The 26,275-nt window shown below is 41.9% G+C and overlaps 1 protein-coding gene across 4 annotated transcripts in view; it reads left to right on the forward strand.

Annotated features, from left to right (window-relative positions):
• The window catches only part of shroom1 (shroom family member 1), a 45,815-nt gene extending 27,386 nt beyond the window's left edge, over window positions 1–18,429 (forward strand). The window contains exons 1-9 of one of the 4 annotated variants that reach the window (XM_014136805.2): window positions 1,874–2,403; window positions 2,538–2,575; window positions 5,850–8,635; window positions 8,802–8,854; window positions 12,619–13,239; window positions 13,384–13,968; window positions 14,237–14,345; window positions 14,637–14,909; window positions 15,694–18,429. In XM_014136805.2, coding sequence (XP_013992280.2) covers window positions 5,993–8,635; window positions 8,802–8,854; window positions 12,619–13,239; window positions 13,384–13,968; window positions 14,237–14,345; window positions 14,637–14,909; window positions 15,694–16,026 — 4,617 coding nt within the window. In that variant the 5' untranslated portion in view covers window positions 1,874–2,403; window positions 2,538–2,575; window positions 5,850–5,992 and the 3' untranslated portion in view covers window positions 16,027–18,429. Of the gene's footprint in view, window positions 1–1,856; window positions 2,576–5,849; window positions 8,636–8,801; window positions 8,855–12,618; window positions 13,240–13,383; window positions 13,969–14,236; window positions 14,346–14,636; window positions 14,910–15,693 lie in introns of those variants that run through there. The other 3 variants (XM_045693400.1, XM_014136804.2, XM_014136803.2) reach the window with 3 other exon arrangements.
• Window positions 18,430–26,275: the final 7,846 nt, after the last annotated feature.

Consider the following 26,275-nt stretch of genomic DNA (forward strand, 5'->3'; position numbering starts at 1 on the left):
ATGGAGATTAGTTGCCAGGTAGAAAATTGTTTGTTACCATGTTAGGCTAAATCTGTTCTTAATGATGCCACATATGGTATAGCTGACATATCAGGCACATCAAGTCAATGTACGGTCTTAAACGACTGCATCGCTTAAGCTTGCCCTTCACGTGTCCATTTTGTATGGGTGTCAATAGTCAATACAATTAGTCATGTGCACAAATATACAAAAACAACATGTAGATGTTGGATTCAGCACTGTGGCTCAGTGGGGAGTGTCCGAGTGGTGTTAAGAATAGCCCTTCTCTCCTGTGTTGCTTGCCCATCTCTAAGCACTTTGTGACTCATTCAGTGGGCTGGCAGGTGGGAATGGCAGCAGGTCAAAGATTTGACATTAACAACAGAGCACCTAACACCTCAGACCAGACGCTTCCAGCATGAACCAGCCCATAACATAAAGCACAATGGCCAAGTGATCATCAGGGAAATACAGGTCTATACTGTATCTTACAGGAAAACACCACTACAGGTGAAACAGGCCTAGTAGTCGGGCAATTCCAGTCAGGGGCAATTCCATGGTAACGGAATTATTCTTTGACAATTTTTTTTTACTTTCAAATGTATGCCAAACAAAAATATTGTTTCCAAAGTGTAACATACCATACAAATCTAAGCACTACCTTTAACAATTTGCACTGAACATTTTACACAAACTAATTTAGTGAAAGAACTGCGCAGATGCAAACTTTGGTAACGGAATTCCGGTAAAATCTCTCTCAGGTTTTTATGTGACAATTTTTTCCAAACACTCTGTTAAATATCTGCGCCTAATTAAGATTCAAAGATTTCTACAGAAAGAATGGGGGTGTCAACTATGACATGACACCTTGAGTTTGAAAAATCTCTTTTGGTTATTGAACTACAGTAAGTGGATCTGAATGTCATTCTCATGTTTCACAAGTTTGGACATCACAGCACACCACATCAGAGCACAGTAGAGTTCAGTGCAGTAGAGTAAAGTACAGTCAAGTACAATATACTGTACTGTGTTATACTTTACCTTTCTTTATTGTACTGTATTGTAATGTATGGACTGTACTCACTGTACTGTATTTTACTGTACTCTACTGTGCCACTCGCTGTTCTGTACTATACAAACTTGTGGAACATACGTCTATGATATGGTCCGGTCCGTCTGTGGACGTTAACATCAACATCAAGGCCAGCTGAACATAACAGTATGCCAGTGGAAAGGAGGACAGTAACAGGTGACCCAACTGTGGTTTGTGACTACTATGATTTCCCATTGTAGCCAACATTAATTCTGTTACGGATGTTTTGGTAATTCCGTTACCAATTTCGTAACGGATTTACAAGTTTTAATCACTTAATAATTCATAAACAAAATTGATATCCGTAAAATCACTATAACTAATTGGTAGGTCAATCGTTACTTGTAACTTCTGTGAACTTTCATTATCCTCCCTCACGAGAGAGAGAAATTAGAAAATATCTTAAAGATATGTGGGTTTTTGGTAACGGAATTTGATGGCACAAGGCAATATTTCTTAAACTTACAGATGGTAAAAATGTTCTCCCCCCCAAAATATGTGTTCATATTAGTTGGCAGGGGTCTTTACGTCCAACATTGTGTTTTGATGTATTTCTGATATACTTTTTCTGGTAGAGGCTTTCCAAGACCCCTTTTTCATCCATTTATTCAGAAATCAAAGCCTTACATTTTTTTGGGATGGAAAATGGTTGAAAAATGTATCAATGCTTTCATTTCCCAAACATCTAGACTCTTAGCTTTCATTTGACACCCAATTTGACATGCTCCTATGAACTTCACTTTGGTGCTCATGGGTTCTTTTACATGGAAATGCCCTCAGGCACTATGCCTTAAGCCAATCAAACATAATGTCTTTGTTGTGAAATGTCATAACATCTCCATGACCTTAGTCTGTTTTTTAAAGAAGTCAACATAATGAGATTGGAGTAAAATGGAATGTCCTGCACTGAAACAAGTGAGACACAACTACCTTCTTGGCCCAAGGTTTTGGAAATGAAGACCAATGTTTGGGTAGTTGGGGCCTGCAGTAGAGGGGCGAGGAGGGAAAAGGTGGGGTCCCTGGCTTGTCCGTCTTTGTGAGTGTTTAGGGTTGAGAGCAGCACCCACCCCTGCTGCTTGGCTGCTCTCCATGTGCCGAGGACCCTGGGAATGAATGGTGCCCGGGCACTGTCTTTCTTTGAAGCCAGCCAGGAATGCGAGGCCCTTTTTTTCCTTTTTTTTTACGGCACTAACTATCTGCGGTGCTCATTGTTCATCAGCTAGGCGGACGGACGTCACAGGCATGCAATAGCCGCCTCCTGTCTTGGTCTTGGGGGAGAAGGACTCACTGGAACTTTACATTTCCTCCTGGTAACTTGTTTTGGTCCTTCTTTCACCAATAGATTCACCAGTAGATTACTACTAAAGCTATCTGAATTGTATCTTAAAGTCAAGTGCTAACTTGGAAATATTTTTTTTTTTTTAATTTCATGTGGAATCAAAAGTGTGAGCTCTCATACCAACAACTTTGTCAAAGGATTTGGTAAGTTGCTGCTTACAAGTTTCCTTGTGGTACTCTTAAAAATGTATTCCACTTAGGCCTGTTGGTATGAGTTGATTTGACTCTAATAGTAGTCACTAGCCTATGTGATGGTTTATCCAGCCAACCAGTTCAGTTTTCTGGTGTAGTTTGCTGTAATAATGGTGTGAGTGTATTTGTCTGGGAATTTCTCTCTCTGTTCTCTGTACATTTTGCCACTGACTGGCTTCCCCATCACTTCCAAATGAGCACTCCCCTGTAGTTCCCCTGTTAGTGTGCTCTAGCTAGCAGTTCAATGATAGAAGCCTGGCAGCCGCTGCACATGGAGAATCAGGTGTACCTTTACAACACATGAAAAAAAAAACTTTTAACATCACTAACTAGACCTGGGACGTCAGTGTGCATGGTAGCTGGAGGTTTTCATATTTTCATCAGCTCCCAACCAGGGGACAAGGGGGAGATCTGTAACACTTGGTTGTTGAAGGTCTCAGAATGGTCACTGTAGTTTCTGGTACAATGCGGCTTGGAACAGAGCTACCTCAGCCATCTTAAATGGTTGGTATTTGACCAATTTGTTTGTGTATGTCTGTGTTGGCCCACGAGAGAGTGAAACCTGTTCGGCATCAAGGACTGTGGAGCTCATTGGCTTGTCTTTGTGTTGGCTACACTGATCTGTGTGTATGCGTGACAGGTATGCACCTCCTGGAGGGAAACTAATCACCAGAGGCCTGCTTTCAGCTTTCTTCTTAAAATCTACTATCACCCACCATTACAGCTTCCTGTTGATGGACTTCGTATCATATTTTGATGTTGGGTAAAACTGTATTCTAAACACCAATTTTGGCAGAAAGACAAGTTTCACTGTACTAAACCTAGTTAAATCAGACTCCCTCTTCCGTTACAAACAAGGTCCGCATGAAATTATTAATTCAAGTTGTTATTGAAGATGACGATTCAACCATGACATATAAACCACAATATTTACATTTTAAAGCTTTTCTTTTAACAAACACCAAACAAACACCCAACATATGATATAATGTTGGATTAAGATGGCGCCGGAAGAAATGGCTGCCGTTTTACGGGTGCCTAACCAATTGTGCTATTATGCGGTGTTTGGTGTTTAGAACCTTAGATCAGACCTAAATGAAACATACTATTTGTCAAGTCATTCAAACACATTCAGTGTATGTGCCTGGTTGGTTTCCTGATGAGTTAAGCCAACACACAGTGCTACATTCAGTGTTCCAGTGCTGGATAATCCATTAAAAAAAAGTTAGCACATGACTAATCCTCAAATATGTCTGCAAAATGTATATGGAATTCCGGGCATTTTTGGAGCAGTGCAACGTGCACCTCAAGGTTCTAATTAAGGGGTCTGGTTCCACAGGCACCTCTAACAGGTGTTCCATGCTGTATGTAGGTTTTCCATTAAACCCATAGATGTTGTTCCAAATGTTTTATTTGATACTTTTTTACACATTTCCTTACAATTATACTTGCAATACATTTTGTTTTCCTGTGAAAAACATTTGCAATAGGAAAAAATATGCAGTCAATATCTTTGCATTGCAAAAAAAGCAGTAGAACTGTTCTTTTGTTAGCCTCTTGTGCTTAATTGCTGATATTTAAATTCCCAGCCCTCCATTTCCGTGATTAGCCAAGAAAAGGCCTATTCTCCTCTGAGGCTGAGCCCTCCTAACTCAGGCCTTAGTGCCATTAGAGACCTTAATAGTTGAAGTCATGGACAATTCTACAGTAGCAGAATTGTGTTGACTCAGATTTTTCACATAAAGTGTATGCCGAATTAAGAGTCAAAGATGTCTGCAGAAAGAATGGGGTGTCAGCTATAACATGACACCTCGCGTTTGAATGTATACTGAACAAAAAAAGAAACGCAACATGTAAAGTGGTCCCATGTTTCATAAGCTGAAATAAAAGATCCCAGAAATGTTCCATACGCACAAAAAGCTTATTTCTTTCAAGTTTTGTGCACTATGCCAGTGGAAGGGAGAAATGTAGCAGGTGACCCAACTGTTTGTAACTACTATGATTTCCCATTGTAGCCAATTCAGTTGCAGAAATTGTCTTACTGATTTTTCTGAAATTCTGTCACCGATTTGGTAACATAATTTTGAGTTTGAATCACTTAATAATTCCTAAACAAAATTGATATTAGTAAAAACACTAACTAATTGGTAGGTCTACCTTTACTTGTTACTTCTGTGAACTTTCATTATCCTCCCTCCTCATGAGGGAGATATCTTTAAGACATTTTCTCATTTATGTGGGTTTTTGGTAACAGTATTTCAAGTCAATGTTTCTTAAACTTAGAGAATGCAGAAAAAAATCTCCTAAACTAAATGTAAGTGTTGATATTAGCTGGCAGGGGTCTTTCTTCATTATTATTGTGTTTTAATGTATATCTTCTGTAATACCTTTTTTAAGACTTTTTCTGGTAAATGTTTTATAAGACAGATTTTATATCTGTCTGACAATAAATCAAAGCCTTTGCTTATTACATTTTTAGGATGGAAAACAATTGAAAAATGTATATATGCCTTAATTGATCAAACATATGGACTCATAGCTTTCATTTGACACCCAATTTGCCACCCCATTCGATAACCAATGCTCCTATGAACTTCACATGTTGGTGCTCATGGGTCCTTTTACATGGAAATGCCCTCGACCTGACAGTGGACCAGTGTGGGCAGTGGGCAAGTCTTTCTCGTGAGAAATTCCAGATCAATGGAGTGAACGGTGAAATCACATTTATATTATTACAGATACCCCCCAGTACATTAGCACTTGGAAAGGACACATTTTTGTCAGGTGTGGAACTTAGATTTCCACCTCTCACTAACCAGAGAGGTCATGCAGCATTGCAGATGTCAGAAATTCCAAAAATCTATTTAGAGAGAAATAGTTGTAAGAATACTCTGAGAATTTCTTAATTGCATTTAGCTGAAAGGTTCCGTGGCTGTACCTTTGATCTAGTAGGTCGGTGTTGAGTGTTGTTGTCCAAGTAGACATGCCATGATGATAATCTAACACAAACATAGTATTAATAGTCAACGCAGTCAGCTATACTCGCTGAGAAAGCAGCACATGCTGCATGCCCCATTTCCTATACATTTTCATTGGCAGGAAAAAGCTACAGCATATTTAGGTTGGGTTTTTGACTCCCAGCTCTAGGAGGAGAAAATGGAGCATGATAAATACATTTTATCTCTATTAATATAACCAATGTGTTTTGTTTTTTCATATTTTTTAGGAGTTATTGAAAAAGCAGACTACTGAAGAAGCTTAGAAAAGAAGGCAGAAAATGACCTGAATTCTCAGAAGTGAAAGATTAAGCTAAATGTGTCCGTATCACTCCCATTTCACCTGGGTCCACGCTTCAGTTTCCACTGCCAGATGGATTCCTATAATTTCCACTTTGAGAGAATGAGCAACCTGGACCTGCACCCTCTGAGCCTACCATTGAGTCGGCTCTCCCCAGCCAAGTCCACCAGCAGCATCGACCAGATCACCCACCAGCACGGCAAGGGAGACTCAGCCTACAGCTCCTTCTCTGGGGGCTCCAGTGCCCCGGAATATCCGTCCCCCCTCCTTTCAGACGACCTCCAGCACCACAGCCTGCACTACACAGACCTGAAGTATGTGAAGGCCATCTACCACCCCAACGTCCTCGACTCTGACGCCAAGAGCATGGATCAGCTCTACCGCTCGGTGGAAGCCATCTCAAACCAGTACCGCCACAACGATGGCTGCCTGAATGCTTCACAGTACTGTAATCAGAATCAGGAAACGCTACCGCCCCCTCCTCCCCTGCCGCCTCCACCCCCCGCCCGCCTGGACAGCTTCATAGCCACCAGGAACTTGGAGAACTGCAGGGCACAGCATGGCCCCGAGGGCCAGCTGGCAGACAGGCCACCTCCACAGCCCCAGACAAATAATTCTGATGCTGCCTGTCTCAAGCCTGACCTAGTCTATGGCCGCCGGGCCTCACAGCCCTATCACAGGGACCCAGTGGACCCTGACCACACAGTTAATAACACTGAGCAACAAAAGTCAGCAAACATCTTAAGCCGATCACCCCCTCGCACGAGTCAGCCTGAGCACCCCAAACAGCAGTCTGGTAGCGGCGATGGCGGGCACTTGGAGGGTCAGCGCAAGAGGGCGCACTTGGCCCACGGCTCCCTCATGCCGGAGCAGCAGCGGTCCGCCAGCCCCTGGCATGTGGCACAGAACATGGTCAACAGCAGCATCCAGCACCATGGCCAGTTCTACTTCGTTACAGGTGTTTGTAAGTCCAGTGTGAAGCATGGCTCTCTGTGTGTGCCAGAGGTGGGCAGTGAGAGCCCTGTGCCAGTGCCAGTGGAGACCCACAGGCTGGTGGAGAGGGAGAGTTCACACAACACCATGGACAACATGTTCAGGAACACCCAACTGATGCACCACAGCACCCATGACACCGCAACAACCAACGACAGGGAGTTTTACACCAAGAGTCAAGATGAGGAGAAACTGATTCAGAGTAGAATTTCATACGGCCCCTCTCACATTTCAAACCAGGGCTCGTGCAGTTTCGATGCCTTAGAGCAAAGTCACAAGGTCCAGAGCAGAGAGATCGGCAGGCATCACAGCCCCAACCACCACATCTTCTACTGCGGCCCAGAGGAGAACTGTCCTCCATTATCAAACTTCCATAACCTGGTAGTCCCTCCTCCAATCAGCATGGAGCAGGCCAACCACCACAAGAGAGACAAACAGGTCAAGAGAGGGAGGAGGCAGCCGTTAGGAGACGTTGCCAGCAAAAAAATCAACAAGGAAACCACCCCGCTTCTGTACCACCTCACTGGAGCCAACAGGGTGGCGCTGAGTTTGCACAAGCCCAAAAAGGACATTGAGGTCAGTGTGAAAGATGCAGGCCTGAACACAACCCCCATTAACTGTAGTGATACGACACCACAGGGTGAAACATCCAAGGAAGAGAGAGTGGAGGCTACCTCCCACCCCAGCAACACCCTGGATGACTCCTTCAAGAAGTACTACAAGGAGAAACTGAAGGACGCCCAGTCTAAGGTGCTCAGGGAGACCTCCTTTAAGAGGAGGGACCTGCAGCTGTCCTGGCCCCACAGAGTGAGGCAGAGGCCTGAGCTCAGGCCCACAGTACTTCACACTGTCTCCTCTTCACAGGACTCTGAGACCTCAACAGACACACTCACCCCCTCCCCAACACATTCTGAGGGGACAGATGAGGAGAACATAAAGGAAACGGTGAAGGAGGTTGAGAAAGTGAAAGAGAGCCTGGTGGTAAAGGACAGTGAAAAGGAAAACGGGAGACCAGCGAACGTTGCCCAACCTCAGGTGGCTCGAATCAGGGGAAGGAAGCGCCTGACTCCAGAGCAGAAGAAGCTGTGCTACTCCGAGCCGGAGAATCTGAACCAGCTGGGTGACACACCCTCCCACCACACAGCCTGCCGTTCCCTGGGCAACGAAAGTGAAGGAGGCCTGCTAGTGCTCTCAAGCGAGGAGGGGGAGCTGGGAGAACAGGGCCTGGTGGCAGCTAGGAGACAGATGTTTGAAACCAGAGGCAGGGCCATGTCTGCCTCCAGCCTCTCCAAGACATCCCTGAAGAACCTCCAGCACAAGGCCCTGGTGGCCTACATGGAGCGCAAGACGGGACACAAGGTGGCTGAGTCCCAGCAGCCCACCCCTCAAGTCTCTCAAGTCCCCAGCCAGAGGCACTCCACGGCTGGGAAGCCTTTTGACTGGGATCCCAGGCCTCAGTCTGGGAATAAAGAAGGCCCCAAGAAGAAGCTGCACAGGCCCCACTCCGCTGGCCGCATCCTAGACTCAACCTCCAGCTCGATAAGGTACTCACAGTTCAGCTCCAACTCCACCCAGGCCCGAGGTTATTCCCAACAGGCCAGCTGGAGAGAGTCACCCAGCCCCTCTCAGGGGAAGTCTGCCTCTGTGGAAAGTCTTCTGGACCAGCCTGAACCACCTGAGTTCTTCAGAAATCGTTCCACCTCAACGCCCCACGCATTTCAGGTAAGCCTCATCATCATCAGAACACTAGCCTCACTCACCAGGCTTTAATGGTATTTGTAGAATTTCATAGAATTTTATAGAGGCCCGTGTCACTTTTCTGAATGTACCACAATAAATGTTCAAAGAGTGTTATTAATGTTGATTATTGGTATGGGTTTGGCTACAGGGTCACAACTACATGAATGATCCCTCACCAGTTAATACTTTGGACACTTCCAGGTATGTTGCCCTCACTAGCTTATTGGGAATGTGGGAGTATCTGTGCCTGTAATATTTACTGTAAACCGTGTGTTGTACACGGATGCTTGCTCAAACTTGATTTACTGCGGAAAAACACATACAGTGCCTTCAGAAAGTATTCACACCCCTTGACTTTTTCCACATTTTGTTGTTACAGCCTGAATTTAAAATTGATTCAATTGAGATATTGTGTTTCACTGGCCTACGCACAATACCCCATAATGTCGAAGTGGAATTGTTTTTAGAAATGTTTACAAATTAATTAAAAATGAAAAGATGAAATGTCTTGAGTCAATAAGTATTCAACCCCTTTGTTATGGCAAGCCTAAATACAATGTGGACACCCCTTAAAATGAGTGGATTCAGCTTTTGCAGCCACACCCGCAATCTCCATAGATAAACATTGGCAGTAGAATGGCCCGTACTGACGAGCTCAGTGACTTTCAACGTGGCACTGTCATAGGATACCACCTTTCCAACAAGTCAGTTCATCAAATTTCTGCCCTGCTAGAGCTGCCCTTGTCAACTGTAAGTGCTGTTATTGTGAAGTGGAAATGTCTAGGAGCAAGAACGGCTCAGCCGCGAAGTGTTAGGCCACACAAGTTCACAGAATGGGAGCGCCAAGTGCTGTAGCGCATAAAAATCGTCTGTCCTCGGTTGCAACACTCACTACAGAGTTCCAATCTGCATCTGGAAGCAACATCAGCAGAAAAACTGTTCGTCTGGAGCTCCATGAAATGGGTTTCAATGGCCGAGCAGCCGCACACAAGCCTTAGATCACCATGTTCAATGCCAAGCGCCGGCTGGAGTGGAGTAAAGCTCGCCGCCATTGGACTTTGGAGCAGTGGAAACACGCTCTCTAGATTGATGAATCACGCTTCACCAATCTGGGTTTGGCGGATTCCAGGAGAACGCTACCTGCCCGAATGCATAGTGCCAACTGTAAAGATTGGTGATGAGGAATATTGGTCTGGGGCTGTTTTTCATGGTTCGGGCTAGGCCCCTTAGTTCCAGTAAAGGGAAATCTTAACGCTGCGGTATACAATGACATTCTAGACGATTCTGTGCTTCCAACTTTGTGGCAACAGTTTGGGGGAAGGCCATTTCCTGTTTCAGCATGACAATGCCCCCGTGCTCAAAGCGAGGTCCGTACAGAAATGGTTTGTCGAGATCAGTGTGGAATAACTTTACTTGCCTGCACAGAGCCTTGACCTCATCCCCATCGAACACCTTTGGGATGAATTGGAATGCCGACTGCGAGCCAGGCTTAATTGCCCAACATCAGTGCCCGACCTCACTAATGCTCTTGTGGCTGAATGGAAGCAAGTCCACACAGCAATGTTCCAACATCTAGTGGAAAGCTTTCCCAGGAGAGTGCAGGATGTTATAGCCGCAAAGGGAGGACCAACTCCATATTAATGCCCATGATTTTGGAATGAGATGTCCACATACTTTTGGCTATGTAGTGTAAGTTCAAGTCATATAATAAGTTGCATGGATGACTACCTAATCTCTGTACCCCACACATACAATTATCTGTAAGGTCCATCAGTTGAGCAGTGCATTTCATACACAAATTTGACCACAAAGACCAGGGAGGTTTTCCAATGCCTCGCAAAGAAGGAAACTTATTGGTAGATGGGTAAAAAAACAGACATTGAATATCCATTTGAGCATGGTGAAGTTATTAATTACACTTTGGATGGTGTATCAATACACCCAGCCACTACAAAGATACAGGCGTTCTTCCTAACTCAGTTGCCGAGGATGCATCAACAACATTGTAGTTACTCCACAATACTAACCTGAGTGAAAAGAAAGCCTGTACAGATTAAAAAATATTCCAAAACATGCATCCTGTTTGCAATAAGGCACGAAAGTAGAACTGCAAAGAAATTAACTTTTGTCCTAAATAGAAAGTGTTATGTTTTGGGCAAATCCAACACATCACTAAGTACCACTCTTCATATTTTCAAGCATGGTGGTGGCTGCATCATGTTATGTGTATGCTTGTCATCGGCAAGGACTAGGGTGTTTTTAGGATAAAAAGAAACTGAATAGAGCTAACCACAGGCAAAATCCTTGAGGAAAACCTGGTTCAGTCTGCCTTCCAACAGACACTTGGAGACAAATTCACCTTTCAGCAGGACAATAACCTAAAACACAAGACAAAATGTACACTGGATTTGCTTACAAAGATGGCATTGAATGTTCCTGAGAGGCCTAGTTACAGTTTTGAAAATCTATGGCAAGACTTGAAAATGGCTGTCTAACAATGATCAACAACCAACTTAACAGAACTTGAAGAATTAAAAATATAATAACGTGCAAATATTGCACAATCCAGGTGTGCAAAGGTCATAGATACTTACCCTGAAAGGCACACAGCTGTAATCGCTGTCAAAGGTGATTCTAACATGTATTAACTCAGGGGTATGAATACTTACAGTGCCTACGGAAAGTATTCAGACCCCTTGACTTTTTCGACATTTTGTTAAGTTACAGCCTTATTCTAAAATGTATTAAGTCGTTTTTTTCCCCTCATCAATATACACACAAAACCCCATAATGACAAAGCAAAAACAGTTTTTTGGAAATCTTTGCAAATGTATTAAAAATAAAATAATACAAATATCACATTTTACATGCAGTAATCAAAAGTTTGGACACACCTACTAATTTCAGGGTTTTTCTTTATTTTTACTATTTTCTATATTGTAGAATAATAGTGAAGACATCACAAGTATGAAATAACACATATGGAATCATGTAGTAACCAAAAAAGTGTTCAACAAATCAAAATATATTTTGTACTCTTCAAAGTAGCCACCCTTTGCCTTGATGAAGGCTTTGCACAATTTTTTTGTTGTTGTGCCGCGACACAATCCTGTCTCGGAGCTCTACGGACAATTCCTTCGGCCTCATGGCTTGGTTTTTGCTCTGACATGCGCTGTCAACTGTGGGACCTTTATATAGACAGGTGTGTGCCTTTCCAAATCATGTCCAATCAATTGAATTTACCACAGGTGGACTTCAATCAAGTTGTAGAAACATCTCAAGGATGATCAATGGAAACAGGATGCATTTTACCTTAATTTTGTGTCTTATTGCAAAGGGTCTGAATATTTATGTAAATAAGGTATTTCTGTTTTTTATTTTTAATACATTTGCAGAAGATTCTAATAACCTGTTTTCGCTTTTTCATTATGGGGTATTGTGTGTAGATTGCTGAAGATTTTTATGTAATCAATTTTAGAATATGGTTGTAACGTATCAAAATGTGGAAAAAGTCAAGTGGTCTGAATACTTTCCGAAGGCACTGTATGTAAATTAGATATTTCAGTATTTAATTTCAATAAAATAAAAAAATGTGTCTAAAAACATGTTTTCACTTTGTCATTATGGGGTATTGTGTGTAGATGGGTGAGAAAAAAATATATTGAATGAATTTTGAATTCAGGCTGTAACACAACATATTGTGGAATAAGTCAAGGGGTATGAATATTTTCTGAAGGCACTGTATACCATACCAACATTCCATTCTGAGAAGTATATAGACATAACATCAAGATAGAAGCATTAAACCTACATTACAACTATATTCAGGGAGTCTTTTTCTAAACTAGTGTTTTTTAATAAGCTATGATTTGGGTAAGATAAGAACATACCATATCTGAAAGGAAACTGACACGTCAGTCTCCAAAGCATCTGAATATCATCACAATCTCTGTCTTATTTTTCAGTGCTCAGACTCCGAGGCCATTAGATGAGGAGACGGTGGTAATGAGGAGAGGCCAGGCCATGTCGGTCCCTGAGGGTCAGCGGGTCCGGGTGGTGGCCCAGCGGGGGAAGTCCATGGAGGAGCTGGGTATGTCCCAGGTCAGCCGCTCCCTGGTCCTTAATAAGAGCTCTGAGCAGCTGGACCAGCTCTGCAGTAGGCAGATGGGCCCAGGACCAGGCCAGGAGAAGAGGATCGTCTCATTCTTCGGCGAGGGCCAGGAGAAAGCCCAGAGGCAGACCAAGAGGAAGCCCCTCTTCAAGCAAGAATCTGCACCACAGCTGGGCAGCGAGGAAGACAAAGAGGAGATGACTAAAAGCACCAGGGAGTCTAGTGAGTCTGTCTCCCCGGCATGGAGAACCTCGTCTCGGGTCAGGACTCGCTCAGATGGCTCCCCCAGATCATATGACTTTGGCCCCCTCGTTAAAGATGAGATCGAGACCACTATGCGACCGTTATGCGACGTCCCACTCCCACCGTCCCATAACGGTCAGGAGTCCAGTGAGAGAGCGGTCAAGTCTACCTCAACTTCTCCCTCCATACCCATCAATCCTAGGGGCACTAGCGAGAGCAAGACTGGCTCCAGGTAGGTGACCATATAATGATAAAGTGACCCTCACTCCGCATACGACATTCTCATCATTTAAATCAATGTTACTGTATAAATGGCTATTTATCACTGTTGATATTATTTGAATAATTCAATTTTCGAATGTCTTTCTCATTCCAGCAGAGTGAAGACCACCCGTCCTTTACACCACTCTGTGGTGAGAGAGCAGTCAGTGGACGAGCCCAGTGTGAGTCCCAAGTCCCCTCAAGAAGTCTCCCTGAGCTGTGGAGTCACCACAGACCCCACTCTGTGGATCATACCACCTGAACCAGGGAGCAAAGACAAGGGCGAGGACTCAGCACTTTCTGATTATCTGGCCAAGGGAGAAACTCCAAATCTAGCCCCTGCTCCGGCAGCTTGTGAGCCCCTTACAATTTCCTCCACCACACCAGTCCCTGACACTGACACTTCCCAGAGTGGGGAGGGCGAGCAACCAGAGGAAGAAAAGGAAACCGGTGCGGTGGAGGAGGAGACCCCAGCAGGCGAGACAGAGAGCCCAGAAAAGACACCAACCACAGAGGAGTCAAAGTGGGAGGAGCTGGTGGAGGAGGTGGTCACAGCGGACCAATCGCTGGCTCGGGTGCTGCACCCGTTGACCAATCGTAAGACGGCGCTGATGCTAATGGAGCATCTACTGTCGGAGGACACTCTGCTGATGGAGGAGCACTATAAGAAGAAGCAGGAGCAGAGAGATGCTGCAGACAGGTGACTATCTCATCATTAGACACATTATACTGCACCGGTTCAGGTGTCTGATGGCCAGACCCTCGATCAGCAGGTGCCATGTTACCTGCTGTTACGTCAACGCGCCTAGATATCTGCTTACAAATTGCAGTTAGATTAAGAGACACGTGTAAAAGACAATCTCATGGCTAAAGACCGATGAGCATCTTTTCAAGGTTAATCTCATCCATATACATCACTATCATCAGTATCATGCGTGTGTCTTTTTCCGCTCTCTCTCTACCTGAAGCTCTGAAACAGTGGATGATGCTGAAGCACCTCCCACATCTCCTGATGATGATGATCAAATCCAACCCCAACCAGAGCCACTGAGCAAGGCGGATGTCACGGAGAAGAAGGTCATTATTGCTTTTCAGCTCTGCATTATGTTTTTTTTTTGTAATAGAAGTGGATTTACTTTATCTCTGCCAGTTGATGATGTCATCTTAATATCATCTGGATGTAGTTTATTAACTAAGTAGGTTTGGCATCACCTGATGAAGTCTGCCCTGATTATTGAGATGCCAGATAAGAGTCTGACAGTTTATCTTATGTCCTGTTTGTTTTGAGCTGACCACAAAGAGCCCAAAAGCACAATGTCATGTATAATGTTCTCTCTCAAACTCACCAATTCCCTCCCCTTCCTACAGAGGCTGCTGGTGGCGTGTATTGAGGAGCGCCTGCGGGCCCTGGAGGAGCCCTGTGGTGCCCTGCAGGTGGAGATGCGTGAGAATGGGGTGTGGGGCGAGGCCGTGGAGGCCCTGGTTCGGGAGCGATGTACGCCCGTGGAGCTGGAGCGCTACAGCCTGTTCATCGGAGACCTGGAACGCGTGGTCAGCCTGCTGCTGTGTCTGTCCTCTCGGCTGGCCCGCGTGCAGAACGCCCTGAGTACCGTGGACCAGCACACAGACGAAGAGGAGAAGGTGAGAGAGACTGAAACTGTAGTGATGCGATCATGCTTTCAACCACTCATAGGCCTGATGTTTACTTGGGATCAAACATGCAACGTGCAAACATGCTGGTTGAAAAAAGCACCTTATCTGAGCAATTGTGAGACATTAAGAGGGATTGTTGATGTTGTTTATTTGATTTATTGCCTTTAATAGGTTTTGTAATGAACATGCTGACAGTGTTTCTCAGATGGATATGTACTTTTCAGTCAATTCCTAATAAGATATTATGATTAGACTGCAATGTATATCACCCGATGTCATGTGATTCCCCTCTGATTATCTCCACTGTAGTTTCTTGCTAAATGTTCTAGTTTTGTGTGCTTCAAATTTGCTTAAGTGCCCATGCTAAATTCTGATGTTTTATTGTTTCCCTGGATCTTCATATTTGTATTCAATGGGCTCATAGTTGAAATATTTCTATGAATTTCACATTGACTGCCCTTCGTATTGAGCGTGTTTTAGTGGCTTGTGTTTTCTGCTGCTATCAGCAGTGCTGGTATTTACAATGAATCACCCAAACTCCAAACCAGTTTCGATGCAAATTTCTATCTGTCCTGCCCTCTGTTGACAAAAAGAAATACTGCATCACTTTACTGTGAAACTGCAACATGAGCTTACTTGACTGGCAGTTTCTCCATAACAGCTGACCACAAAATGCCTTTCCATAAACACTACTAGTACACATTGGATAATGATGAAACATTTAGGGAATGTCGTGATTCATTTAATCCAACCTTTTTTAATCCCTTGGCAGGATTCTCTGGACAACCGTCACCGTCTGCTGTGCAAGCAGTGGGAGGACGCCAAAGACCTGAAGGACAACCTGGACAGACGGGAGAGGATGGTGTCTAACTTCCTGTCTCGCTGCCTGACGGCCGAGCAGCTACAGGACTACCAGCACTTCGTCCAGACCAAGGCCTCGCTCCTCATCAGGATGAAGGACCTGGACGAGAGGCAACGTCTGGGGGAAGAGCAGCTGGAGTCCCTGCTCAACACCCTTCCTCCCTGGGGACCACCATTAGGCCCCCATCCTAGTCTCTCATCTCCCCCAGATGTCCATCAACTCTCTGGGCTTATAGAGCCCTGAATCGCCTCTACTTCATCCATCCTGGGCTGTCACCAGCCAGCAAAATTACATGGATGTCTGTAAAACAACAAAGGAGTCCCTCAGACTCCATCTGTCCATATGTATGTATAAGGAATATCTGTGTGCCTTTAGAGGGGTGTAGAAGTTAGGACTACAGTGTGGAATGTTCAGTATATCTATTATCACTATAATTTTATGTCCTTTTCACCTCCGCCTTTGACTATGAAAAACAATATAAGCTTTAAGATTGTATTCTGGCCTGGAAGTAGTCTTGTTGATCAATCATACTGTACTGTATGTGTCTGTCTGAAGCCTGGTGAGTGAGGATAGCCTGATAAGGTTGCTAAAATACTGTATATCTCAGTCAAAGTAGGTGGTAGATTTAATCTTGTGTTTTTTTTACGCATTTAAAATGAAGGCACTATAGATGAAAACCAAAAAGGTGAATGAAAAAAGCACTTTGATATGTAACTGCACATTTCTGTTTTCTTTTGAAAACACTAAGTTCAAAAGCTAAGCCTTACTCCATCCAATGTTGTTTTTTCAACTGATTTATATAGGAAGTTTAGGAAGTTGGTGGCACCTTAATTGGGGAGAACAGGCTCGTGGTAATGGTCGGAGTGGTTTCCATGTGTTTGATGCCATTCCATTCGCTCCATTTCGGCCATTATTATGAGCCGTCCTCCCCTCAGCAGCCTCCACTGGTGGTATGTATGACATTCAACGATGCCAATTATGTACAGGATAACCCACTGCAATTCAGGCTACAGATGGTATGTCTTATGGTTTCACGCTGACAAAGTTCCACCAGAGAGGTGAACCTCTTAAAAAGATATTAAGCATTTCCATTCCAGATATTTGTTTTGAAATATCCTTTGTATCTGACAAACTACGCTGACTTGAAATTATACAAAAAAATGTATGTCCAAGAACTTAAAACTCTCTTTCCTTTACCTCCTTCCACTAGACTGTTTATTAGGCTCTCTCACAGTACTCTGTTCTCGCTCTAGTAATAGTTTTAATGGAATCCTTGTGGTGGCCTTCAATGTCAACATTCCCCAGGAAAAGCCTTCATGAGGCATGCCTATTTATTTGTTTTGACTTATGTGGAAATGCACAACCACAAATCTTCATTTTTGACATTTTTTTTGGCATAATAATGCAAAAAAATTATGAATGCATAATAATGTTTGCTTTGTGTTCTTTGGTCCTTGTGTGATGTTGATTTCTGTTTTGCTATGATCAATATTGTTTGAATAATTTGACCAAGTGAAAGCACAGTTGTTATGATCCTGTGCTAAATGATGATCCAGCAGAGCTTACTTACATCACTGCTTCCCTCTGATTGATACTGTATGTGTTCATTGTGAGGGGATTAGGATGAGAGAAACCTTTTCCTGTTTAAGTAACAGTACCGTGTGTTTGCTTTGTGTTCTTTGGTCCTTGTTTGTTTTCCCAATCCTATTAATTCACAGATGAATATTTTATTATTGCTCCCATACATGTGCTCATGTACTATATAACGTTCACCCACGAGTGGATCTTCTGTTTGAGGACTTCCTCAGGCATTGATGGTTTCAGAACTGAAAGAAAGAAAAAAATCAATGTACTTTTCATCGGCAGAATGGATTATTTTGTGAAATAATTAGGGAGAACACAAACAATATACATTTCCACAAAATATTCTAATGTACACTGCTCAACTCTCTCACTCTAAACATTTCTCTGGAGATTTACGGCGATGTCCATTTCAGTTTGCTAAACAAATGTGTGTTTGTTTTGGCCTTTGTATAGAGGACAGCCACAAAGGTTAAGTGGGACTCTGCCTCAGAGCCTCGTTGTTTATATGGCCTGAAGGAATTCCTGAGACATGCGAAAGATCTGTCCCTGGAAACCGAGGCAGAGTATCACCAACAGAAAGGACATTCTTGCTTTCAACAGACCCATGCTATTTCCTGTTATGTATATAAACATGTATTATTGTTAGTAACTTATCACTTATTTTTACCCATTTGTCAAAAAGTGTTTTGTTAATAAATATCCCACAACAGGACTGATGTTTTTAAGCAGGTATTGCTTGTTTAGTGGGTGTAGGGTTTTGCAATCCGGAAAGAGATCCAATTAGAAATAATAATCACAACGAATGACACGTTTATTGGTTTTCAATGAATCCCAGTCTTGGGATGACAGTATGGACCTTTGTATTTCCTCTGGCTGTCTTCATTGTGTCTGACTCACTGTCACCTCCCTGTGTTGTGTTTTGTTTGCCTTGTGGAAAGATTTCTTAATTTGTTGCTTGAAATTTTCATGACATTTGTGATATTGTGAATAAATTAAACATTCTCCTTCCACCAAACCGTTCGCTATCTCTGAATAAAAATGGCCTGAGGTACATCTAACTAATTTTATGCTTCTTGAAACATCTTTTGAAACAACAGATTCATAATGTTAACAGCTGTTAATGTCTTCAGTAATATGGTATGTGTTATATGGAGAGGCTGATATGGTATGTGTTATATGGAGAGGCTGATATGGTATGTGTTATATGGAAAGGCTGATATGGTATGTGTTATGTGGAGAGGCTGATATGGTATGTGTTATATGGAGAGGCGGAAATGGTATGTGTTATATGGAGAGGCTGAAATGGTATGTGTTATATGGAGAGGCTGATGAGCTCTAATTCAGTGGGATTCGATCGGCTTGTTGAAGGGAGGCATCTCCCCATGTCCTCTGGCCTCGTTAGCAGCTCTGATGGAATGCTGCCCAGTTTGTTTGTGAACAACAACAAACGCCTATTATGAGGCATTGAATGTTTGAGAAAAAAACAGGATTTTTTTTGGCACATCCCTCCAGAAACCAAGAGCGAGATGCCAGAATACAGCATTAACTAACTTCCAATAGCAAAGTACCTTTCGTCGGACTCCCAAGGTTACTAGAGAAGGTCAAGCTAAGCATATGCATACTGTAGCAAACAGGACATAAAACTAAATTGGATTTTACAATAAACTGATTGAGAGACATTTGCAATATACAAGGATAGCAAAACCTCTCATATGCAAGCTACTGTAGTGTGGGTAGTGGTCCAGTGAATATTCAGGCTACTGTAGTGTGGGTAGTGGTCCAGTGAATATTCAGGCTACAGTAGTGTGGGTAGTGGTCCAGTGTATATTCAGGCTACAGTAGTGTGGGTAGTGGTCCAGTGTATATTCAGGCTACAGTAGTGTGGGTAGTGGTCCAGTGTATATTCAGGCTACAGTAGTGTGGGTAGTGGTCCAGTGAATATTCAGGCTACTGTAGTGTGGGTAGTGGTCCAGTGAATATTCAGGCTACTGTAGTGTGGGTAGTGGTCCAGTGAATATTCAGGCTACAGTAGTGTGGGACTGTGGGTAGTGATCCAAAAAGTGTTGTGTAATAAAAAACAGTGACGAGTCATTCGTGTGACTGTGTCCTCGCCCCTGGCCCTGCTGCAGTGGGAACATTTGTTCCAGCCCTGGGGTGAGAATTGGCTTGACGCAGATATTTCAATGCGAAGGAGGTGACATCATGAGAGGGGCAGAGACACAGCTTGAGTAAGCCTGTTCACTTCTCATCTCTTCAGCCTTGGGGGCCCAGGCTGACATTAGCACATGCTCAGTTAGCTGAATCACAATCTCATGCTGCCTATATGAAGCCACAAAACCAACAAACAGAGAGATGTTTCACATGCTGATATTTGGGATGCCAGAGTTCAGTAGATGGTTTTATCTTCATGAAATATAGTTTTTTTCCTAACACTGGCAAATGACATATAATTATTAGTAAAGTATGTATTGTATGAGAGCAATGACACAGATTAAAGACAAAAGGCATATGATTTGAAAATCATACTAGAGATTTCATAAGCATGTCTTTGCATTTTACCAACTCAACCCTTAAACAGTTTATCACTATTCACTCACCATAACACATTCATACTACAGGAATCTTGAACAGTTAGGCCACATACTATTGTTCATTTTCACAATTATTCAGTACTACAGCCTCTTCCCACAAATGTATTTCTTAGAAAGAAAATCAATCAAAAATGACCTATAATATATTTCACAGTTCGACGACTATACAGGGAAATGATTATAAAAATGGAAATCACCAACACAGAGAGTGAAGGCACTATAAATGTCCAGGCATGAAACCATATCCATACCCTATTCTCCTCTTAATCACATGTTTAATACAGGAACACAATCATGTTTAAATGGATTCTTAATCTGTTGTTGAAATGGTCATGTACAGATTTAGTTTGACAAGGATCTGCTGAAATGGACGTTGAATCCCATTAGTATGTCATGCATTACTAATTCAATATGAAATAAAACATGTGACACACCATTAGATACACTAAGAATTCAATGTGCATGACACAACAGAGAGTACCACATTTTACAAGTTACTTACTATACCTCCTATCCTGATAATATGTTTTCTTGAGGTTTGATTGCTAAAAAGGGAGAGGACTGGAATCATATGCTGGTTGCTCTTGTTGATTTATGAAAACTAAGTTCAACACAACTGAATAAAACCCTTATGTACATACTGTACCCCCATATGTTCCTTCCTCTTATATCCCTATATTGTCATCTCTAAATCAGAGTAAAAACCCTCAAAAGCATACATGATTAAATAGATTTCATGCAAAATATAATAGCATATTATTGCAGTTCATATCAGACTCATGTCACTTAAATACATCGGAGGCGACTCTGTGCTTGGATGAACTTTCATCTCTCTCGTCCCTCGGGTCGTCACTCAGCGAATAAAAAGTGGGTCTTTGCTTGTGCTTTTTCTTTTGAAGATGCAAGCCTTTGGAGAGTTCTGGGAAGATATCTAGCTCCTCCCTTTCCAGTTGGATAACTTCCTGGGGCTGGACCTTAGGTTCACCAAGTAGCTCCCTCACCTCAGCAGAAATCCCTTTGTGTAGGTAGTGATATGGCTTCTTCCTACAATTGTCTCTTATATTCACATCTGCTCCGTATTCACGCACCAGCATGGCCAACACAAACTCCTGGTTATGCAATGCACAGTGGCGGTTCTAGACCATTTCAACTGGGGGGGCCAAGATGGGGCCAGTTGTAATGTTAGAGGGGCCAGTTAAATTAGACGTTATTGTTGTCATGTCGTTTTCTTCACTGCATTGCAGGCATTAGCAGGCAAAAGACCATGTTCGGCATTGCCACTGTCTAATAACGGATGTAAAAAAAGAACCATAGCAAAAATTTGTTATGCAAAAATTATTTCATACTCCACATTTAGGGGGGCCACAAGGGGGCTAAGGGGGTCCCAAGGGGGTCCCACCAAAGTACGTTCATCTCTAGGAGACAGAACGCGTCTCCTTCCTGAGTGGTATAACGGCTGCGTGTTGCCATGGTGTTTATACTTGTGTACTATTGTTTGTACAGATGAACAGATGAAATCTTGGCTGATTTCTTTTGATTTTCCCATGATTTCAAGCAAAGAGGCACTGAGTTTGAAGGTAGGCCTTGAAATACATCCACAGGTACACCTCCAATTGACTCAAATGATGTCAATTAGCCTATCAGAAGCTTCTAAAGCCATGACATCATTTTCTGAAATTATCCAAGGTGTTTAAAGGCACAGTCAACTTATTGTATGTAAACTTCTGACCCACTGGAATTGTGATACAGTGAGTTATAAGTAAAATAATCTGTCTGTAAACAATTGTAGAAAAAATGTATTGTGTCATGCACGAAGTAAATGTCCTAACCGACTTGCCAAAATTATAGTTTGTTAACAAGAAATTTGTGGAGTGGTTGAAAAACGAGTTTTAATGACTCCAACCTAAGTGTATGTAAACTTCCGACTTCAACTGTACCTACCTGCAGTTTCCGGGGACACATGGAAATCATTTGAATAATATGCTGACTTGTCTTGGGAGGTGGGCTCAGCTAGCCTGTAGTCGTCAGCACATTATATAAATGTTAGCCTACTCCAACATTATTCAACGGTTAGCCAACAAAAAGTTTGAAGAAAATACCGAAAACACTCAGGAGTATCTGACCATTCACATATCTATTTCACACATGCATAGAATGATGAGCATTGATACATTTAAGTATTACAATATTTTAGGCAAAGGTGATGCAATGTTTCAAAAACAGTAGAAATGCCAGGCAACACTGTTTCAATACCAAAGACAAGGGGTGTATTCATTACGCCGATTCTGTTGCAAAACATTTAATCTGTTGCAAAAGTAACCTTTTACTCCAAACGGAAAACGTTTTGCAATGAAAACAAGAAGAGTTTTGGACAAATTCAGGTTGGTCCCTCAGATTGACGGTCCCTCCCCGTTTCATTCTGTTTGTTCTGTTTGCTTCTGTTTGGGTCTTAAAAAGGCCCAGTGCAGTCAACAACGTGATTTTCCTGTGTTTCAAATATATTTCTACTCTTTGAGGTTTAAACAATACTGTGAAATTGTGAAGATGATGATAATGCCCTTTTAATGTAATAGCTGTTTTAAAAAGACCACCTGCAATACCAGCCTGTTTTGATGGGATGGAGTTTTGGCCTGCCTGGTGATAGACTAATAGGAAAGAGAGTTCCAAATCTCTCTGCCAATAACATCTAGTTTTCCGTTTCCCCCTCCCCACTCAGAACACTCCAAGACCAATAAGATATTTACAGCAGAAAATGTTTTGTCTTTGTAAGAGGGACATATCCATAGATTTTTGTTGTTGATGTAACTACACTCAAGCTGGGCGATGTTTGTACAACGTCCACATATAACCTACACCTGAAGGGATATTCCTTTAAAAAGATTGCAGTTTTGAAACTGCAGTAAAAGTGCAATAACTGCAGTCGACTGTGGAATTTTGGACGCAGTAATTGCAGAAAAACTGCAGTGTACTACACGGTAACTGCAATTATACTGCAGCTACACTGCAAAATTACTGCAGTTTAAAAAAACGGTGTTATTTTGGATGCAGTATTTGCAGCATACTGTAGTTATACTGCACTCTAACTGCAATCTTTAATCGTAAGGGATTAGTTCTGGGATTTGTCTCCCAGGAAAGATCTAACAGTGGACATAAGGAGAGATGAGACAAAACTAGCCAATTATAGAATACTGTGTTGAAGGACAGCTGAGCTGACTGAAGACCACTTAGGCTTGTTGATATTGTTTCCATGGTAACATATATTGACATGACATGATGAGACGTTGAAAATAAGTTGCAAGCTACTTTCGTAGCAAGGCGTAAAACAAGTGTCTTATGAAACACTTTCCAGACACTGGGTCTTGCTATCTTGCCATAACTGACTTGACAGAGAAATATTAGCTAGATAGGATAGCCAAGAACTGAAGAACAAGGACATTGAAAATCAAAATCTAGCTTTTTTTTATGCATTGGCAGAACAGAATGGCAGCGTCTCGTAAACGCATGGGGGGGGTCTCTTTGTTAACCTCTCTAGGGTAGGTGGCACCAAATCGTCCCACCTACGTAACAGCCAGTGTAATCCCGTGGCGCGTTATTCAAAAACCTCAAAAATGCAAAAACTTCAATTTTTCAAACATATGACTATTTTACACCATTTTAAAGACAAGACTCTCGTTAATCTAACCACACTGTCCGATTTCAAAAAGGCTTTACAACGAAAGCAAAACATTAGATTATGTCAGCAGAGTACCCAGCCAGAAATAATCAGACACCCATTTTTCAAGCTAGCATATAATGTCACATAAACCCAAACCACAGCTAAATGCAGCACTAACCTTTGATGATCTTCATCAGATGACAACCCTAGGACATTATGTTATACAATACATGCATGTTTTGTTCAATCAAGTTCATATTTATATCAAAAACCAGCTTTTTACATTAGCATGTGACTAGCATGTGACTAGCATTCCCACCGAACACTGCCGGTGAATTTACTAAATTACTCATGATAAACGTTCACAAAAAACATAATTATTTTAAGAATTATAGATACAGAACTCCTCTATGCACTCGATATGTCCGATTTTAAAATAGCTTTTTGGTGAAAGCACATTTTGCAATATTCTCAGTAGATAGCCCGGCATCACAGGGCTAGCTATTTAGACACCCAGCAAGTTTAGCACTCACCAAAGTCAGATTTACTATAAGAAAAATGTTATTACCTTTGCTGTTCTTCGTCAGAATGCACTCCCAGGACTTCTACTTCAATAACAAATGTTGGTTTGGTTCAAAATAATCCATAGTTATATCCAAACAGCAGCGTTTTGTTCGTGCGTTCAAGACACTATCCGAAAGGGTAAATAAGGGTGACGAGCATGGCGCAATTCATGACAAAAAAAATCGAAATATTCCATTACCGTACTTCGAAGCATGTCAACCGCTGTTTAAAATCAATTTTTATGCCATTTTTCTCATAAAAAAGCAATAATATTCCGACCGGGAATCTGCGTTTAGGTAAACAGACGAAAGAAAATAAAGCATTCGGTCGACTCGGGCACGCGCCTAGGCCCATAGTACTCTGATCGGCCACTTGTCAAACGCGATAAAGTGTTTCAGCCAGAGGCTGCCTCGATATCGTTCAGCTTTTTCCCGGGCTCTGAGAGCCTATGGGAGCCGTAGGAAGTGTCACGTTATTGCAAAGCTCCTCAGTCTTCAATAAAAAGAGCCAAGATGAAACACAACTTGTCAGACAGGCCACTTCCTGCATGGAATCTTCTCAGGTTTTGGCCTGCCATATGAGTTCTGTTATACTCACAGACACCATTCAAACAGTTTTAGAAACTTTAGGGTGTTTTCTATCCAAAGACAATAATTACATGCATATTCTAGTTACTGGACAGGAGTAGTAACCAGATTAAATCGGGTACGTTTTTTATCCGGCCGTGTCAATACTGCCCCCTAGCCCTAACAGGTTAATGATGGAGGATTGGTTGATTTTCCGTTTTAAGTATAACTTTTTTCAAGATGATTGACGAGAAAAGTATTGTCCAACCCATCAGGTACACTATCTCACTGCACCCTTATATGCCATGTCTTCAAATATGCAGACAGACATATTAAAAGTACATTTACATTTTAATACTTCTGACAGCCAACTTTCTAACTCGGCCCATAACTTTTGGACTTTATAGCATTCCCAGAAGGCATGGATTATTGAGTCATTGTACATTTTACACTTAAGACATGACTCTGTCATTCTGCTGTATAATTTGTGAATTTTGTCTCTTATGTAGTACATTTTATACATTAAGCATTTTCTATAACTGTAAGTTCAATAGTTATGTTCAAACATTCCCTCCATCTTGTGCCAATATCAGTTATATATTTTAAGTCTTGCTTCCAGTAGTTTATATTTTTTTTCTAAGAGATTGTCAGTTGGACAGGCTCTCTGCAAGGTTTTGTATATCTTACCGATCATATAAATATCATTTTCTGACTAAAATAGGGTTCCTACAAGATTGCTCTGTCCAAAAGATTTCAAATTGAAATTTGTTGATATGAAACTTTTACGTTGCATGTATTTGAAAATATCTACATTGGTCAGTCCAAAACTGCTTTTTAATTAGGTCATAGAAATAAATGTATTTCCTATCACCAAGTAATTTATGTTTTTTATGCCTTTAGTTTTCCATGTAGACTAACTTATCATTGAATACTGAAAAGCTATTCAAGGATTGTTCCACAGGGTTGTGTTTTTAGGCACTGTAGTGATATTTGTTCTTGTAGAATACATTTTATTTTCTTCTATATTGTTAGTGTTCTTAACTATGAAGTTGCTGATGTTCTTAGCTTTATCCTTAGAAAATAGACACGTAAAAATATTCTGGGGATGAGCATGCTCGTCTTCAGTATGTACACATTATTCATCTTTAGTGCATTTAACATATGTCGCAAGTAAAAGCCCTGGGTGGCAAATTGATACAATTGCAAGTCTGGAAGGTTAAAACCACCCTCTGATTTAGGAAGATGTAGAACTTTCATTTTTATTCTATGAGTTGTATTTGCCCATATAAAGTCTTTTATGACCTAGTATACTTTTTAAAAGAATGTCTTCCTTGTGGTCATGGGAATTACCAAGAATAAATAAAAACTTTGGGAGCCATGCCATTCTACCTGTAAGAATTATGGGAAGATTGTTCATTTTAATTAGATCTGTTTACGTATTGTTGAGTACTGGGATAAAGTTATCTTTATATATTTGTTGTTTGTTGTCACTTATTAAGCTTCCTAAGTATTTTATATGTTTTTGTGGTCCA

This window comes from Salmo salar, chromosome ssa13 (genome assembly GCF_905237065.1).
Source record: "Salmo salar chromosome ssa13, Ssal_v3.1, whole genome shotgun sequence".
In the NCBI taxonomy this organism is placed as follows: domain Eukaryota; kingdom Metazoa; phylum Chordata; class Actinopteri; order Salmoniformes; family Salmonidae; genus Salmo; species Salmo salar.